Below are 18,095 nucleotides of genomic sequence, written 5' to 3' on the forward strand. Positions count from 1 at the left end.
CCCAATTTCATCAGTGGACAGATCATTCAGACAGAAAATCAATAAGGAAACACAGGCCTTAAATGACACATTAGACCAAGTGGACTTAAATGATATTTACAGAGCATCCCATCCAAAAGTAGAAGAATACACATTCCTCTCAAGTGCACATGAAACATTCTCCAGAACTGATCACTGGGCCACAAAGTGAGCCTCAGGAAATTTAAGAAAATTGAAATCATATCAAGCATCTTTTCTGACCACAGCACTATGAGATTAGAAATCAACTAAAAGAAAAAAACTGTAAAAAAACATAAACACATAGAGGCTAAACAATATCCTACTAAACAACTAATGGAAAGAGGAAATCAGAAAAATACCTAGAGGCAGTTTAAAGGGTCTGGAGGAAAAAGAAGTTTGGCGGTCACAGAGAGGGGGTCTGGGAAGCGCCTGGCAAGTGGTTCTCCAGATTAAAGAACTTGACTGAAGTTAAGGAACTTCTGGACAGAGAGGCTTAAAATTTGGATGCATATCATTCCTCTAAAAGGATCTTGGTTCACTAGTCAGGGGTTGGGCTGAAGCTCCTGTGATGGGAGCTCTGAGTCCAAACCACTGGACTAACAGAGAACCTCAGACCCCAGGGAATATTCATTGGAGTGAGGTCTCCCAGAGGTCCTCATCTCTGCACCAAGACTTAGCTCTACTCAACAGCCTACACACTCCACTGTTGGAAGCCTCAGGCCAAACAACCACTAAGATAGGAACACAATCCCACCCATAAAGAAAAAAAAAATGAGATGGCAAAAAAATATGTCACAGATGAAGGAGCAAAGTAAAAACTTACAGGACCAATAAATGAAGAGAAAATAGGGAATCTACCTGAAAAATAATTCAAAGTAATGATAGTAAAGATGATCCAGAATCTCAGAAATAGAATGGAGGCACGGATTGAGAAAACACAAAAAATGTTTAACAAAGATCTAGAAGAACTAAAGAACAAACAAACAGAGATGAGCAACACAATAATTGAAATGAAAAATACACTGGAAGAAATGAATAACCAAGGCAGAAGAACAAATAAGTGAGCTGGAAGACAAAATGGTGGAAATAACTGCCGAGCAGCAGAATAACGAAAAAAGAATGAAAAGAATTGAAGACAATCTCAGAGACCTCTGGGGCAACACTAAACACACCAACATTTGAATTATAGGGGTCCCAGAAGAAGAAGAGAAAAACAAAGGGTCTGAGAAAATATTTGAAGAGCTTATGGTGGAAAACTTCCCTAATATGGGAAAGGAAATAGTCACCCAAGTCCAGGAAGCACAGAGAGTCCCATAAAGGATACACCCTAGGGCAAACACACTAAGACACATATTAATCAATCTAACAAAAATTAAATTCAAGGAAAAAAATATTAAAAGCAGCAAGGGAAAAACAAAAAATAACATACAAAGGAGTCCCCATAAGGTTATCAGCTGATTTTTTAGCAGAAACTCTGCAGGCCAGAGGGAGTGGCAGGATATATTTAAAGTGATGAAAAAGAATAACCTACAACCAATATTAATCTACCCAGCAAGGATCTCATTCAGATTCAATGGAGAAGTCAAAAGCTTTTAGGACAAGAAAAAGCTAATAGAATTCAGCACCACCAAACCATTTAACCACAAATGTTAAAGAAACTTCTCTAGGTGGGAAACACAAGAGAAGAAAAAGACCCACAAAAACAAACCCAAAACAATTAAGAAAATGGTAATAGGAAAATACATATCAGTAATTACCTTGAATGTAAATGGATTAAATGTCCCAACCAAAAGATACAGACTGGCTGAATGGATACAAAAACAAGACCCATATATATACTGTCTTTACTTCAGAACGAGGGACACATACTGACTGAAAATGAAGGGATGGAAATAGATATTACATGCAAATGGAAATCAAAAGAAAACTGGAGTAGCAATACTCATATCAGATAAAATAGACTTTAAAATAAAGAATGTTACAAGAGATAAGGAAGGACATTACCTAATGATCAAGAGATAAATCCAAGAAAAAGATATAACAATTATAAATGTTTATGTACCCAACAAAGGAGCACCACAATACAGAAGGCAAATGCTAATGACCATGAAAGGGGAAATCGACAGTAATACAATAATAGTAGGGGACTTTAACACCCCACTTACACCAATGGACAGATCATCCAAAGAGAAAATAAATACAGAAACACAAGGTTTAAATGACAAAATAAACCAGATACGTTTAATTATTATTTATAGAACATTCCACCCAAAAGTGGTAGAATACACTTTCTTCCCAAGTGAAAACAGAACATCTCTTGGGTCACAAATCAAGCCTCAGAAAATTTAAGAAAATTGAAATTGTATCAAGCATCTTTTCTGACCACAATGCTATGAGACTGGAAATCAATTACAAGAAAAAGACTATAAAAAACACAAATACATGGAGGCTAAACAGTGCAGTATGAAATAACCAAGATATCACTGAAAAATCAAAGAAGAAATTAAAAAATACACAGAAACAAACGAAAACGAAAACATACCCCCTAAAACCTCTGAAATGCAGCAAAAGAAGTTCTGAGAGGGAAGTTTATAGCAATTCAATTTCACCTCAAGAAACAAGAAAAATCTCAAATAAACAATCTACCCTACACCTAAAGCAACTAGAGAAAGAAGAACAAAGAACACCCAAGACAGTATAAGGAAAGAAATCATAAAGATCAGAGCAGAAATAAATGAAACAGAAACGAAGAAAACATCAGCAAAGATCAATAAAACTAAAGCTGATTCTTTGAGAAGATAAACAAAATTGAACCCTTGGCCAGACTCATCAAGAGAAAAAGGGAGAGGTCGCAAATCAATAAAATTAGAAATGAAAAAGGAGAAATCACAACCAACACCACAAAACTACAAAGGATTATAAGAGACTACTACAGACAACTATATGCCAATAAAATGGACAGTCACAAAGAAATGGACAAATTCTTGGAAAGCTACAATTTTCCAAGACTGAACATGGAAGAATTAGAAAGTATAAACAGAAAGTATCACAAGTAATGAAATTTAAACTGTAATTAAAAATCTTCCAACAAACAGAAGTCCAGGACCAGATGGCTTCACAGGCGAATTCTATCAAACATTTAGAGAAAACGTAACACCTATCCTTCTCAAACTCTTCCAAAATATTGCAGAGGGAGGAACACCCCCAAATTCATTCTACAAAGCCACCATCACCCTGATACCAAAATCAGAAAAAGATATCACAGGGCTTCCCTGGTGGCGCAGTGGTTGAGAGTCTGCCTGCTAATGCAGGGGACACAGGTTTGTGCCCCAGTCCGAGAAGATCCCACATGCCACGGAGCAGCTAGGCCTGTGAGCCATGGCTGCTGAACCTGCATGTCCGGAGCCTGTGTTCCATAACGGGAGAGGCCACAACAGTGAGAGGCCCGTGTACCGCAAAAAAAAAAAGATATCACACACAAAATATTATAGACCAGTATGACTGATGAACATAGATGCAAAAATCCTGAACAAAATACTAGCAAACAGAATCCAACAACATATTAATAGGATCATACACCACATCAAGTGGGATTTATCCCAGGGATTCTTCAATATATGCAAAACAACAAGTTTGATACACCATATTAACAAATTTAAAAAAAACATATGATCATCTCAATAGATGCATAAAAATCTTTTGACAAAATTCAACACCAAGTTATGATAAAAACTCTCCAGAAAGTGGGCATAGACAGAACCTATCTCAACATAATACAGGCCATACATGACAAACCCACAGCAAACATCATACTCAATGGTAAACAACTGAAAGTGTTTCCACTAAGATCAGGAACAAGACAAGGATGTCCAATATCACCATTCTTATTCAACATAGTTTTGGAAGTCCTAGCCACGGCAATCAGAGAAGAAAAAGAAATTAAAGGAATACGAATTGGAAAAGAAGAAGTAAAACTTTCACTGTTTGCAGATGATAAAATACTATACATAGAAAATCCTAAAGATGCCACCAGAAAACTACTAGAACTAATCAATGAATTTGGTAAGGTTGCAGGATACAAAATAAATGCACAGAAATCTCTTGCTTTCCTATACACTAGCAATGAAAAATCAGAAAGAGAAATTAAGGGAACAATCCCACTTAACATTGCAACAAAAAGAATCAAATACCTAGGAATAAACCTACCTAAGGGAGACTTCCCTGGTGGTACAGTGGTTAAGAATCCACCTGCCAATGCAGGGGACATAGGTTCGAGCCCTGCTCCAGGAAGATCCTACATGCCGCAGAGCAACAAAGCCTGTGAGCCACAACTACTGAGCCCATGTGCCACAACTACTGAAGCCTGTGCACCTATAGCCCATGCTCCACAACAAGAGAATCCACCATAATGAGAAGCCTGCACACCTCAACGAAGAGTAGCCCCCGCTCTCTGCAACTAGAGAAAGCCCACACACAGCAACGAAGACCCAATGCATCCAAAAATCAATCAATCAATCAATCAATGTATTAAAAAAAGAAAAACATAAAACCCTACATCAGGAGGTGAAAGACTTAGAAAACTATAAAAACTATACTCAGAAAACTATAAAACACTGATGAAAGAAATCAAAGATGACATAAACAGATGGAGAAATATACCATGTTCTTGGATTGGAAGACTCAATACTGTGAAAATGACTATACTACCCAAAGCAACCTACAGATTCAATGCAATCCCTATCAAATTATCAATGGCATTCTTCACAGAATTAGACCAAAAAATTTTACAATTCATGTGGAAACACAAAAGACCCTGAATATCCAAAGCAATCTTGAGAAAGAAAAACGAAGCTGGAGGAATTTGGCTCCCTGACTTCAAACTATATTACAAAGCTACAGTAATCAAGACAATATGGTACTGGCACAAAAACAGAAATATAGATCAATGGCAAAGGATAGAAAGACCAGAGATAAACCCATGCACATATAGTGACCTAATTTATGACAAAGGAGGCAAGAACACACAATGGAGAAAAGACAGCCTCTTCAGTTAGTTGTGTTGGGAAAACTGGACAGCTACACGTAAAAGAATGAAATTAGAACACTCTCTAACACCATACACAAAAATAAACTCAAAACAGATAGAAGACCTAAATGTAAGACCAGACACTATAAAACTCTTAGAGGAAAGCATAGGAAAAACGCTCTTTGACATAAATCACAGCAAGATCTTTTTTGACCCACCTCCTAGGGCAATGAAAATAAAAATAAACAAATGGGACCTAATTAAACTTAAAAGCTTTTGCACAGCAAAGGAAACCATAAACAAGACAAAATGACAACCCTCAGAATGGGAGTAAATATTTGCAAATGAAACAACAAATGATTAATCTCCAAAATATACAAACAGCTCATGGAGCTCAATATCAAAAAACAAACAAGTCTCAAATTCTTTTTAAAGACTGAAATAATATCAAGCATGTTTTCCAACTACAATGGTATTAAACTACAAATCAATTACAAGAGGAAAATTGGAAAATTCAAACATGTGGAGATTAAACAAAATGCTCCTGAACAACCATGGGTTAAAGAAGAAATCAAAAGAGAAAAAAATATCTTGAGACAAATGAAAATGGAAATAACAACATAGCAAGGCCTAAGGGATGTAGCAAAAACAGTTCTAAAAGGGAAATTCATGGTGATAAATGCCTACATCAATAAACAAAAGATCTCAAATAAACAAAGTAACTTTACACCTCAAGGAACTAGAATTAGAATGAACTGAGCCTACACATAGTAGATGAAATAAAATAACAAATTTCAGAGCAGAAATAAATAAAATAGAAAATAAAAAGATAATAGAAAAGATAAATAAAACTAAGAACTGCTTTCTTGAAAAGATAAAACAAAATTAACAAACTTATTTAGACACAACAACAACAAAAAAAGAGAGGACTCAAATAATAAAATCATAAATGAAAGAGGAGACACTACAACTGATACCACAGAAATACAAGTGATCATAAGACAGTACTCTGAACACCAACAAAGTGGACAACCTAGAATTTATGGAAAATTCCTAGAAACTACAACCTACAAGACTAATCCATGAAGAAATAGAAAATATGAACAGACTGATAATTAGTAAGAAGAACAAATCAGTAATCAAATACTTCCCAACAAACAAGTCTAGGACCAATGACTTCACTGATGAATTCTACCAAATATTTAAAGAAAGTTAATATAAATCTTTCTCAAACTCTTCCAAAAAACAGAAGATGAGGAAACACTTCAAAACTCCTTTTATAAAACCAGCATTACCTTGATACAAAAACCAGACAAGAAAAGAAAATTACAGGCCAATAACCCTGATGAACATAGATTCAAAAATCCTCAACAAAATATTAACAAACTGAATTCAACAATACATTAAAAGAATCATACAGCATGATCAAGTAGGATTTATTCCAAGGATAAGGATGGTTCAACATAACACAAATCAGTCAATGAGATATACCATATTAACAAAATGAAGGGTAAAAATCATATAATCATTGATATGAATGCAGAAAAAGCACTTGCAAAAATTCACATCCATCTATGTCTAAAAATTTGTAACAAAAGAGTATAAAGAGAATGTACCTCAACATAATAAAGACCATGTATGACAAGCTTACAGCTAATATCACATTCAATGATGAAAAGCTGAAAGCTTTTTCTCCAAGATCAGGAACAAGAGAAAGATGCCCACTCTCACCACTTTTATTCAATATAATATTGGTAATATTTGCTAGAGTCAATGGACAAGAAAAAGAAAAGAAAAAGAAAGAAAAAGCATTCTAAACTGAAAGGAACAATTAAAAATGTCTGTATCTGCTTATAACACAATATTATATATAGAAAACGCTAAAGATTCCATTGTTGCCAAAAAAACTGTACAATAAACTCGGGTAAAGGATACATAACCATATACAAAAATAAGTTGCATTTCTATACACTAATAATGAACTATCAGAATAAGAAATTAAGGAGACAATCTTATTTACAATTGTATCAAAAAGAATAAAATACCTAGAAATAAGTTTAACCAAAGAGGTGAAATACCTGTATGCTGAAAACTATAGGACATTAATAAAAGAAATTGAAGACACAAATAAATGGAAAGATAGTCCATGATAATGAACTGGAATAATTAATATTGTTAAAATGCCCATTCTAGTCAGAGTCATCTGCATATTCAATGCAATCCCTGTGAAAATTCCAATGATATTTTTCACAGAAATAGAAAAAAAAATCATAAAATTGGTATGGAACCACAACAAAACCCAAATGGCAAAGACAATATTGAGAAAAAAGAACAGAGCTGGAGGCATCATATTTCATAATCTCAAACAATATTAAAGATATAGTAATCAAAACAGTATGATGTTGACATAAAAACAGTATGATATTGACATAAAAACAGACACATAGACCAATGGAACAGAAAAGAAAGCCCAGAAATAAACCCATACATATTTGGTCAATCAGTTTATGACAAAGGAGCCAGGAATATACAATGGAGAAAGGACAGTCCTTTCAATAAACGGTGCTGGGAAAACTGAACAGCTACACACAAAAGAATGAAAAATGGACCCCTATCTTATATCATACATAAAAGTTAACTCAAAATGGATTAAAGACTTGAATATAAGACCTGAAACCAAAAAACTACTAGAAAAATACACAAGTGGCAAAATCTTTGACAACCATCTTGGCAATGATTTTCTGAATTTGACACCAAAAGCAAAGGCAACTAAAGCAAATATAAACAAGTGGGACTACATCAAACTGAAAAGCTTTTCACAGAAGAGGAAGCCATCAAAAAATTGAAAAGCTAACCTACTGAATGGAAGAAAATACTTGTAAATCATATATCTGATATATATATATCTGAAAATATTTGTAAATCATATATCTGATAAGCCAAAATATATAAATAACTCATATAACTCAGAGTGAAAAAACAACAATCCCACTAAAAAATGGGCAGACAACCTGAACAGACATTTTTCCAAAGAAGATCTACAGACAGCCAACAGGTACAGAAAAAGATGCTTAACAAAATGAATCATCAAGGAAATTCAAATCAAAACCACATCTGTGAGAATAGCTAGCATCAAAAATATAAGCAAAAACAAGCCTTGGCAAGGATGTGGAGAAAAGGGAATCCAGGTGCACTATTGGTGGCAATGTAAATTGTTCAGCTGCTACCGAAAAACAGAATGGGGTTTCCTCAAAAAAATTAAAAATAGGGTAAATCCTGAGTTCTCATCACAAGGAATTTTTTTCTATTTCTTTAATTTTGTATCTGTATGAGATGACGGATGTTCACTGTACTTATTGTGCTAATAATTTCATGACGCATGTAAGTCAAATCATTATGATGTATACCTTAAACTCATACATGCTGTATGTCAATTATATCTCAATAAAACTGGAAGAAAAAGTTAAAAATAGAACTACCATATGATTGAGCAATTCCACTTCTGGTATTTTTCCGAGGAAAAGAAGACACTAACTCAAAAATATTATCCTCACCACCATGTCCACTGAATCATTATTTACAATAGCCAAGACATGGAAACAACCTACGTGTCCATCAATGGATGAATAAAGAAGATGTGGTATATATATCTATATATACAAACACAATGGAATACTATTCAGCCATAAAAAGTAAGGAAATCCTGCCAACTGCAACAACATGGATGGACCTTGAGGGCACCATGCTAAGTGAAATAAGTCAGGCAGAGAAAGAAAAATACCATATGATCTCACTTATACATGTAATCTGAAAAAAAATCATAAATAGAATAGATTAGTGGTTCCTAGAGTCGGGGGGTGGGGTATGGGCAAAATTAGCGAATGTGGTAAAAATGTAGAAACTTACGATTATAAAATAAATAAGTCCTGGTGATGTAACGTACAGGATGGCGACTATAGTTAATAATACTGTATTTTATATTTGAAAGTTTCTAGAGTATATCTTAAAATTTCTCATCCAAAGAAAAAGAATTTGTAACTGTGTGGTGATCCATGTTAACTAGACTTATTGTGGCGATCTTTTCACAGTGGGTACACATATCAAATCACTATGTAGTACACTTTAAATAACTGTTATATTCAGTTATACCTCCATAAAAATAATAAAGTAGTTTCCTTTTTGAGGGTGGCAGCAAGCACGTATAGAACACCATGAAGGCCTCGGGCACACTTCCAGAATACAAGGTGGGGCACTGCCTGCTGACCCCCAAATGCGGCATGTCTCCCCTCTACTGCATGTGCATCTTTGCACCTAATCATGTTGCCAAGTCCTGTTTCTGGTACTTTGTGTCTCAGCTGAAGAAGATGAGAGTATTCAGGGGAAATTGTCTACTGCAGACAGGTGTTGGAGAAATCTCCCCTGCGGGTGAAGAACTTTGGCTCTGGTTGCGCTATGACTTCCGCAGCACTGAGAGTACCGGGACCTGACCACAGCCAGTGCGGTCACCCAGTGCTACCAAGACATGGGCACCTGGCACCGCGCCTGGGCCCACTCGATCCAGATCACAAAAACAGAAGAGATTGCAGCCAGCAAGTGCTGTCGACCAGCAGTCAAGCAGTTCCACGACTCCAAGATCAAGTTCCCACTGCCCTACAGGGTTCTCTGTTGCCAGCACAAGCCACACCTCACCACTAAGAGGCCCAACACCTTCTTTTAGACGCAGGCCCTCCCTGTCCCCAGGTCTGCCCAAATAAAACTCATTGGGAAAACCGGAAAAAAAAATTATTATATCCTCCAAGATGTTCTTCTTTCCTATTCCATTCCACATCCAACAAAAGGATCTTGGAACACCCCTAATTACCCATACCCTACTATCTGCCATCCAAGAGGAGTTTTTGTTTGGTTTGATTTTTGGGTTTGGTTTGCTTGTTTGCTATCTCTTCATTAATTCTGCCTCAGTAGGAATTACCTGTCCCAAAGTTTCCCAACCAGTAGGCAGGTATAGCTCAGCTCCTCTACTGCTCCAATCCTTTTCTTCCTCTCTTATTGTGACTCCTGCCTTGGTCTCTCTTGTAAAATTTAAGATTTTAGCCAGGGTTCCACTATGCCTTTAGCCCTGTCTAGGCATCACAAATTAAAAGCTGATGGCTGCTCTACCTAAAGAACTCATAGCACCTGATACCCTTCAGGTTCTACCAGTGAGCTTATTTTCTTTTCTGACTTGCTCTAGACACATTCAAGCTGCCATAGATGTAGAGATTGTTTTTTAAGGATTCTAACCTGCTCATGATTCGTTCTTTAAGAGGATATATCTATATTATTCTTATTTAGAAAATATGAGTTCTTTAAAGGAGTAACAGGATAGCATCTAATATTACTGACCACATTCCCTTCCTAAAAAATCTCTCATTTTTCTTTCCTATGACACCTTTCTTTGAGCACTCCCAAATCTCTCTAGCAGCTCATTCTCTCTCTCTTTTTTGATGGTAAACTATTTATTTTCACTGATTATCAAACAGAAGGAAAATTAATACATAATTCAGTTTTATTCCGATTTTATTTACTGTATTAATTACTGAAATCTAACAGAATCTTGGAAAGCAGTTTTTAATGGAAATATAGTTGATTTACAATATTATTTAGATTAGGTGTATAGCATAGTAATTCAGTATTTTTGCAGATTATACTCCATTATAAGTTATTACAAGATAATTGTGCTAATTACCAGTGCTATACAATACATCCTTGTTGCTTATCTATTTTATACTTAGTCGTTTGTATCTATTAACCCCACACCCCTAATTTGTTCCTCCCTGCTTTCCTATCCCCACTGGTAACCACAAGTTTGTTTGCTATATCTGTGAGTCTATTTCTGTTTTGCATATGCATTCATATGTATTATGTTTTAGATTCTACACATAAATGATATCATACACTATTTTTCTTTCTCTGCCTGACTTATTTCAGAAAGCATAATATCTTCTAGGACCATAGGGTCATCAACATTGCTGCAAATGGCTAAGTAATGTTCCATTTTGTGTGTGTGTGTGTGTGTGTGTGTGTGTGTGTGTGTTTATCTCCCACATCTTCTTTATACATTACTTTGTTGATGGGCACTAGGGTTGCTTCCATGTCTTGGCTAGTATAAATAGTGCTGCTATAAATTTTGGGGCACATGTAACTGCAAATTAGTGTTTTCTTTTTCTCCTGATATATATACTAAAGTGGGATTGCTGGATCATATGTTAACTCTATTCTTAGTTTTTTAAAGAACTTCCATACTGTTTTCCATAGTGGCTGCACCAATTTACAGTCTCACCAACAGTGTACAAGTGTCCCCTTTTCTCCACATCCTCTCTAACACTTGTTATTTGTAGACTTTTTGATGATAGCCATTCTGACAGTTGTGAGGTGATATCTCATTGCTGTTTTGATTTGCATTTCTCTAATAATTAGTGATGTTGAGCATCTTTTCATGGGCCTGTTGGCCATCTGTATGTCTTCTTTGAAGAAAAAGTCTGTTCAGGTCTTTGATCATTTTTTGATTGGTTATTTGGTTTTTTTGATATTGAGTTGTATGAGCTGTTTATGTATTTTTTGATATTAATCCCTTGTTGATTGCATCATTTCTAAATATTTTCTCCCATTCTGCTGGTTGGCTTTTCATTTTGCCGATGGTTTTATTCGCTGTGGAAAAGCTTTTAAATTTAATTAGGTCCCATTTATTTATTGTTGATTTTATTTCTTTTGCCTTAGGAGACAAACCCCCCAAAATATTGCTACAATTTATGTCAAAGGGTATTCTGCCTATGTTCTCTTCTAGGAGTTTTATTGTTTCATGTCTTATATTTAGGTCTTAAACCATTTTGAGTTTATTTTTGAATATGGTGTGAGGAAACGTTCTAATCTCATTATTTTATGTGTAGCTGTCTAGTTTGGCCAGCACCACTTGTTGAAGAGATTTTCTTTTCTCCATTGTATATTCTTGCCTCTTCTGTCATAGATTAATTTACCACAGTTCTGTGGGTTTCTTTCTGGGCTCTCTATTCTGTTGCATTTATCTATGTGTCTGTTTTTGTGCCAGTACCATGCTGTTTTGAATACTTCAGTTTTGTTGTATTCTCTGAAGTCTGAGAGGGTAATTCCTCTGGCTTTGTTCTTTTTCTCGAGTGCTTTGGCAACTCAGGGTCTTCTGTGGTTCCATATAAATTTTAGGATTATTTGGTCTAGTCCTGTGAAAAATGTCATGAGTGTTTGATAGGGATTACATGAAATCTATAGATTGCTTTGGGTGGTATGGCCATTTTAACAATATTAATTCTTCAAAGCCACAAATGTGATACTTTTCCATTTCTTTGTATCATGTTCAATTTCCTTCATCAATGTTTTATAGTTTTCAGAGTATAGGTTTCTCATCTTCTTAAGTTTATTCCTAGGTATTTTATTCTTTTTGGTGTGATTTTTAAATGGGACTTTTAAAAACTTTCTCTTGTATCCTGCTACCTTGCTGCATTCATTTATTAGTTCTAGTAGTTTTTGTGTGAGACTTTAGGGTTCTCTATATAAAGTATCATGTCATCTGCAACTAATGACCATTTTACCTCTTTCCTTCCAATTTGGATAACTTTCATTTCTTTTTCTTGTCTCATTTCTGTGGCTAGGGCTTCCAGTACTATGGTAAATCAAAGCAGCAAGAGTGAACATCCCTATCTTGTTCCTGAATTTAGTGAGATGGCTTTCAATTTTTCACCATTGAGTATGACATTGGCCATAGGTTTGTCACAAATAGACTTTATTATGTTGAAATATTTTCCCTCTATACCCACTTTGATGAGAGTTTTTACCATGAATGGATGTTGAATTTTATCAAATGCTTTTTCTGCATATATTGAGATCATGTGATTTTTATCTTTCCTTTTGCTAATGTGATATACCACACTGGTTGATTTGCAAATGTTGAACCATCCTTTTGACCCTGGAATGAATCCAACTCGATTATGGTGTATGATCCTGTTTATATATTGTTGGATTTGGCTTGCTAATATTGTGTTGAGGATTCTGCCGTCTATATTCATCAAAAATATTTGGCCTGGGCTTCCCTGGTGGCGCAGTGGTTGAGAGTCCACCTGCCGATGCAGGGGACACGGGTTTGTGCCCCGGTCCGGGAAGATCCCACATGCTGCGGAGCGGCTAGGCCCATGATCCATGGCCGCTGAGCCTGTGCATCCAGAGCCTGTGCTCCACAATGGGAGAGGCCACAACAGTGAGAGGCCCGTGTACCGCCAAAAAAAAAAAAAAAAAAAAAAAAAAACATATATATATATATATGTATATATATATATATATATATATGTATATATATATTTGGCCTGTAATTTTCTTTTTCGTATTGTCTTTGTCTGGTTTTGGCATCAGTGTAATGGTGGCCTTGTAGAATGAATTGGGGAGTGTTACCTACTCTTCCATTTTTTGGAATAGTTTGAGAAGGATAAGTATTAGTTCTTCATACGTTTGGTAAAATTCCCCTGTGAAGCCATCTTGCCCTGGACTTTTATTTGTAGGGAATTTTTCAAGTTAAAGATTTTATTTCACTACTAGTGATTGGTCTGTTAAAGTTGTTTCTTCTGGACTCAGTCTTGGCAGGCTGTATGTTTCTAGAAATTTGTCCTTTCTTCGAGGTTGTCCAATTTGCTGGCATATAACTGTTCAGAGAATTCTCTTATAATTTCTTTATATCTCTGTGGTATCAGTTTTTATTTCTCCTGTTTCATTTCTTATTTTGTTTATTTCAGTCTTCTCTCTTTTCTTCTTGGTGAACCCAGCTAAATGTTTATCAATTTTGTTTATCTTTTCAGAAAAATAGCTCTTAGTTTAATTGATCTTTTCCATTGTTTTTTTTGTTTTTTTTTTTTGCGGTACGCGGGCCTCTCACTGTTGTGGCCTCTCCCATTGCGGAGCACAGGCTCTGGACGCACAGGCTCAGCGGCCATGGGTCACGGGCCCAGCTGCTCCGCGGCATGTGGGATCTTCCCAGACCAGGGCACGAACCCGTATCCCCTGCATCGGCAGGCGGACTCAACCACTGCACCACCAGGGAAGCCCTCCATTGTTTTTTATCTCTATTTCCTCTCTGATCTTTATTATTTCCTTCCTTCTGCTGACTTTGATCTCTGTTTTTCTTTTTCTAATTCTTTTAGGTGGTAGGCTGTTTGAGATTTTTCTTGTTTCCTGAGGAAGTCCTATATCGCTATAAACTTCCTTCTTAGAACTGACTTTGCAATATCCCATGTATTTTGAAAAGTTTTGTTTCCATTTTTATTTGTCTCAAGGTACTTTCTGATTTCCTTTCTGATTTCATTGTTGATCCATTTGCTTTTCAGTAGCATGTCATTTAGTCTTCATGTGTTTGTTCTTTTCCCATTTTTCTTTCTGTAGTTGATTTCTAGTTTCATACAGTTGTGTTCTGAAAAAAATGCTTGATGCAATTTCTATCCTCTTAAATTTGCTGAGGCTTGTTTTGTGGTCTAGTATGTGATCTATCCTGGAGAATGTTCTGTGTTCAATTGAAAGGAATGTGTATTCTGTTGTTTTTGGATGTACTGTCCCATAGATATCTACTAAGTTTAACTGGTCTAGTGTGTCCTTAAGACCACTCTTCCTTTATTGATTTTCTGTATGGATAATCTGTCCATTGATGTCAGTTAGGTGTTAAAATCCCCTACTATTATTATATTATTGTCCCTTTCTTCCTTTAAGAGTTAGTATTTGATTTATATATTTAGGTGCTCCTGTTTTGGGTACAAATATGTTAACAAGTATAATATCCTCTTCTTGTTTGATCCCTTTATCATTATATAATACCCTTCTTTGTCTTTTGTTATATCGTTTGTTGTGAAGTCTCTTTTGTCTGATATGAGTATTGTTACTCCCACTTTCTTGTTGTTTCCATTTGCATGAAATATCATTTTCCATCCCCTCACTTTTATTCTGTACGTGTCTTTTGCCCTAAAGTCTCCTGTAAGCAGCATATTGAGGGTCTTGGTTTTTACCCAATCAGCCACCCTATGTATTTTGATTGAACACTGACATTTAAAGTAATTATTGATAGGTATGTACTTATGGCCACTTTATCACTTGTTTTCCAGTTGTTTCTGTAGTTCTTCTCTGTTCATTTTTTCTTTTTGTTTCTAGCATTGTGGTTTCATGAGGTTCTTTAGTAATTCCTTGGTTTCCTTGCTATTTGCTTTTTGTGTAGCTATTATAGGCTTTTGACTTGTGGTTTCCACGAGGATCACATATGTTGACCCATAATTATATCTACAGTAAGTCCCCTACAGATGAATGAGTTCTGTTCTGAGAGCACGTTCTTAAGTCCAATTTGTTTGTAAGTTCAACAACGTTAGCCTGGGTACCCAACTAACACAATCAGCTATATAGTACTGTACTGTAATAGGTTTATAATATTGTTCACACAAATAATACATAAAAAGCAAACAAACACAAAAGTAAAGAAAATATTTTTAAGCTTACAGTACAGTACCTTGAAAAGTACAGTAGTACAGTACAACAGCTGGCATACAGGGGCTGGCATTGAGTGAACAGGCAAGAATAATTACTGACTGGAGGAGGGAGAGGAGGTGGGAGATGGTAGAGCTGAAGGATCATCAGCAATGAGAGATGGAGGGCAAGCTGCAATTTTACACATGCCTGACATTGATGACAAAAGTTCTGGTTCCTTGCTGGATTCAATTCTATCTACCCTCTTGAACAAAAGACCCAGTGATTTCTGGCGGGTAGTAGCTCTTTTTTTCTCATCATAGATGACACAGTAGCACTGGATTGCATTCTGAATGGCTGCTGCAACTTTCATGTCCTAAGTTCGGGTCCTCTGCCTCAAAAACTAACAGTGCCTCCTCAAATAAAGAAAATCCCCTTACCAAATTACCTGCATTGTGAATCTCTTTGGTTCTTCTTCAGTTACTTCTTCTTCCTCTTTTCTCTCTTCAGCCTTTCTCTCGGCTTTCAATTCTATTGTTATCAATTGGTGCTTCTTAGCAGTACCTGATACATCACCGCTGCTTTTATACTTGCTTCCAGACAGCCTGGGCTTGAAATAAAGACACTGTACTACTATACTCTATACTGTACTGTAAAGTACACAAAAGCACAACCACTTTTAGAAGACACATACATGTAACAATGTATGCCAGACACATGAATTAATTTATGTGATTGGACATGTGAATGCATATTTGCATCTTTGAATGTTCTCAACTTGAAGGTTCATATGTAGGGGACTTACTGTACTTGTTTTAAACTGATAGTCATTTAATTTCAAACACATTTTAAAATATCTACATTTTTTTACTCCCTTCTCTTTTGTGGGTTTTTTATGCTATATTTTACATCTTTGTGCTTGTTCCTTAACTGTTTATTGTTCCGTGTCCTAGTATGTGACCTATCCTAGAGAATGTCCCATGCGCTCTTGAAAAGAATGTGTATTGTTTTTTGAATGACTGAATCATACACCCTTATTATGAGCAGGAATTACAACTTAGGTAACCAGTGTTTATATATGTTTTAAATATATAACTATTTTCACCTGTAACACAATTAAACCTAAAGAAATTTCATCTTGGAATAAATTTTATAGGACTTAGAGAAAAAACGTTAAATGCATCTATATTGGTTTGACTAAAATAAGGCACATTACAGTTTCTGAAATGTTGTTAATTTTATTTCTCAATCTAAGCTATAATTTCCCCAGAGTAAAAAAATATATTAAAAAAAGTTACCCTAAAAAGAAAATTTTCAGAAAGAGCTAACCTTAAATCAAAGTAAATTTTAAATACTAAAATAAGACATGATAATACAACTTACTTAATTGGAAAGATAATGTAAGATGTACTTTACCTCACCAATTCCAAAGTCCCATGATTGCTTAGAACACAATTCTTCCAAAGGGATATTACCCCTAAGGGTTTTAAATAAGACAGTATTAGAGTGTGTTTTATTCTCTCTGAAAATTATTGTTCTAAATTATGATTCCCAAAGTTGGTTAAAGATCAGAATTATAAGAGAAGTTTTTTAAAAGATAAGGATTCATAAGCTCTATCTTAAGGAGCCTATTTATTTTGTGTAGGTCAAACTTGATATTTTGTATTTTAAAATCACCCCTTGGGCTTCCCTGGTGGCGCAGTGGTTAAGAATCCACCTGCCAATGCAGGGGACATGAGTTCAATCCCTGGTCTGGGAAGATCCCACATGCCACAGAGCAGCTAAACCCATGCGCCACAACTACTAAGCTTGCGCTTTAGAGCCCACAAGCCACAACTACTGAAGCCCTCATGCCTAGAGCCCATGCTCTGCAACAAGAGAAGCCACCACAATGAGAAGCCTGCGCACTGCAACGAAGAGAAGCCCCTGCTCACCGCAACTAGAGAAAGCCCACGTGCAGCAATGAAGACCCAATGCAGCCAAAAATAAATAATAAATAAATTTATTAGGAAAAAAAAAACCCTCAAGTGATGAGGATCTTCACACAGGTTTGGAAGCAATGTTCTAAATCACTTTCATAAAATATGTTTTAAAATTCAAGTTTTAACATCCTGTTTTTCATTCATAAGTTTCTGAATATTTGGAGGTTTGACAACAAAGAACCTAAGTTGTTGATTTTATTAAATGTGGTGAATCTATTTTTTAATTAATTTGTTGTGCCAATGCCATAAAAATGGCATCTAATAATTCTTTGTATTACAGATATTTTACATATTTCCATAAGAAAGTACTTCCAAAATAAAAATCTATTCTAATTCATGATTTTCAATTACGAAGATTTGATTAAATCATAATTATTACTGAGAAAGTTAGGTATATTCTGAAACGACAAGTCTTCTTTAATTTCCTATAATGTCAGTCCCATACATTGTTGATATGCTTGTTTATGCCATTAACATTTGAATTCTATTACTCCCTTGTTCTGATTCTATATTAACCAAGCAACCTTCCCATGGCAAGCTGCCAAAAGGTAGAAAATATTCAGTACGAAAATTATGCCAGTAAGCATTCC

General features: G+C 35.5%; 1 protein-coding gene and 1 pseudogene across 1 annotated transcript in view; one reads left to right on the top strand and one right to left on the bottom strand.

The window, feature by feature from the left end:
• REDIC1 (regulator of DNA class I crossover intermediates 1) overlaps positions 1 to 18,095 on the bottom strand; it is a 74,778-nt gene that overhangs the window by 22,551 nt on the left and 34,132 nt on the right. The window contains exons 10-11 of the mRNA XM_073789294.1: positions 16,940 to 17,000; positions 15,972 to 16,148 (exon numbers count right to left, since the gene is read on the bottom strand). Of these exons, the coding sequence (XP_073645395.1) occupies positions 15,972 to 16,148; positions 16,940 to 17,000 (238 nt within the window). The remainder of the gene's footprint in view (positions 1 to 15,971; positions 16,149 to 16,939; positions 17,001 to 18,095) is intronic.
• LOC101329136 (large ribosomal subunit protein eL20 pseudogene) lies at positions 9,238 to 9,743 on the top strand (annotated as a pseudogene).

Source organism: Tursiops truncatus, chromosome 11 (genome assembly GCF_011762595.2).
Source record: "Tursiops truncatus isolate mTurTru1 chromosome 11, mTurTru1.mat.Y, whole genome shotgun sequence".
Classification (NCBI taxonomy): domain Eukaryota; kingdom Metazoa; phylum Chordata; class Mammalia; order Artiodactyla; family Delphinidae; genus Tursiops; species Tursiops truncatus.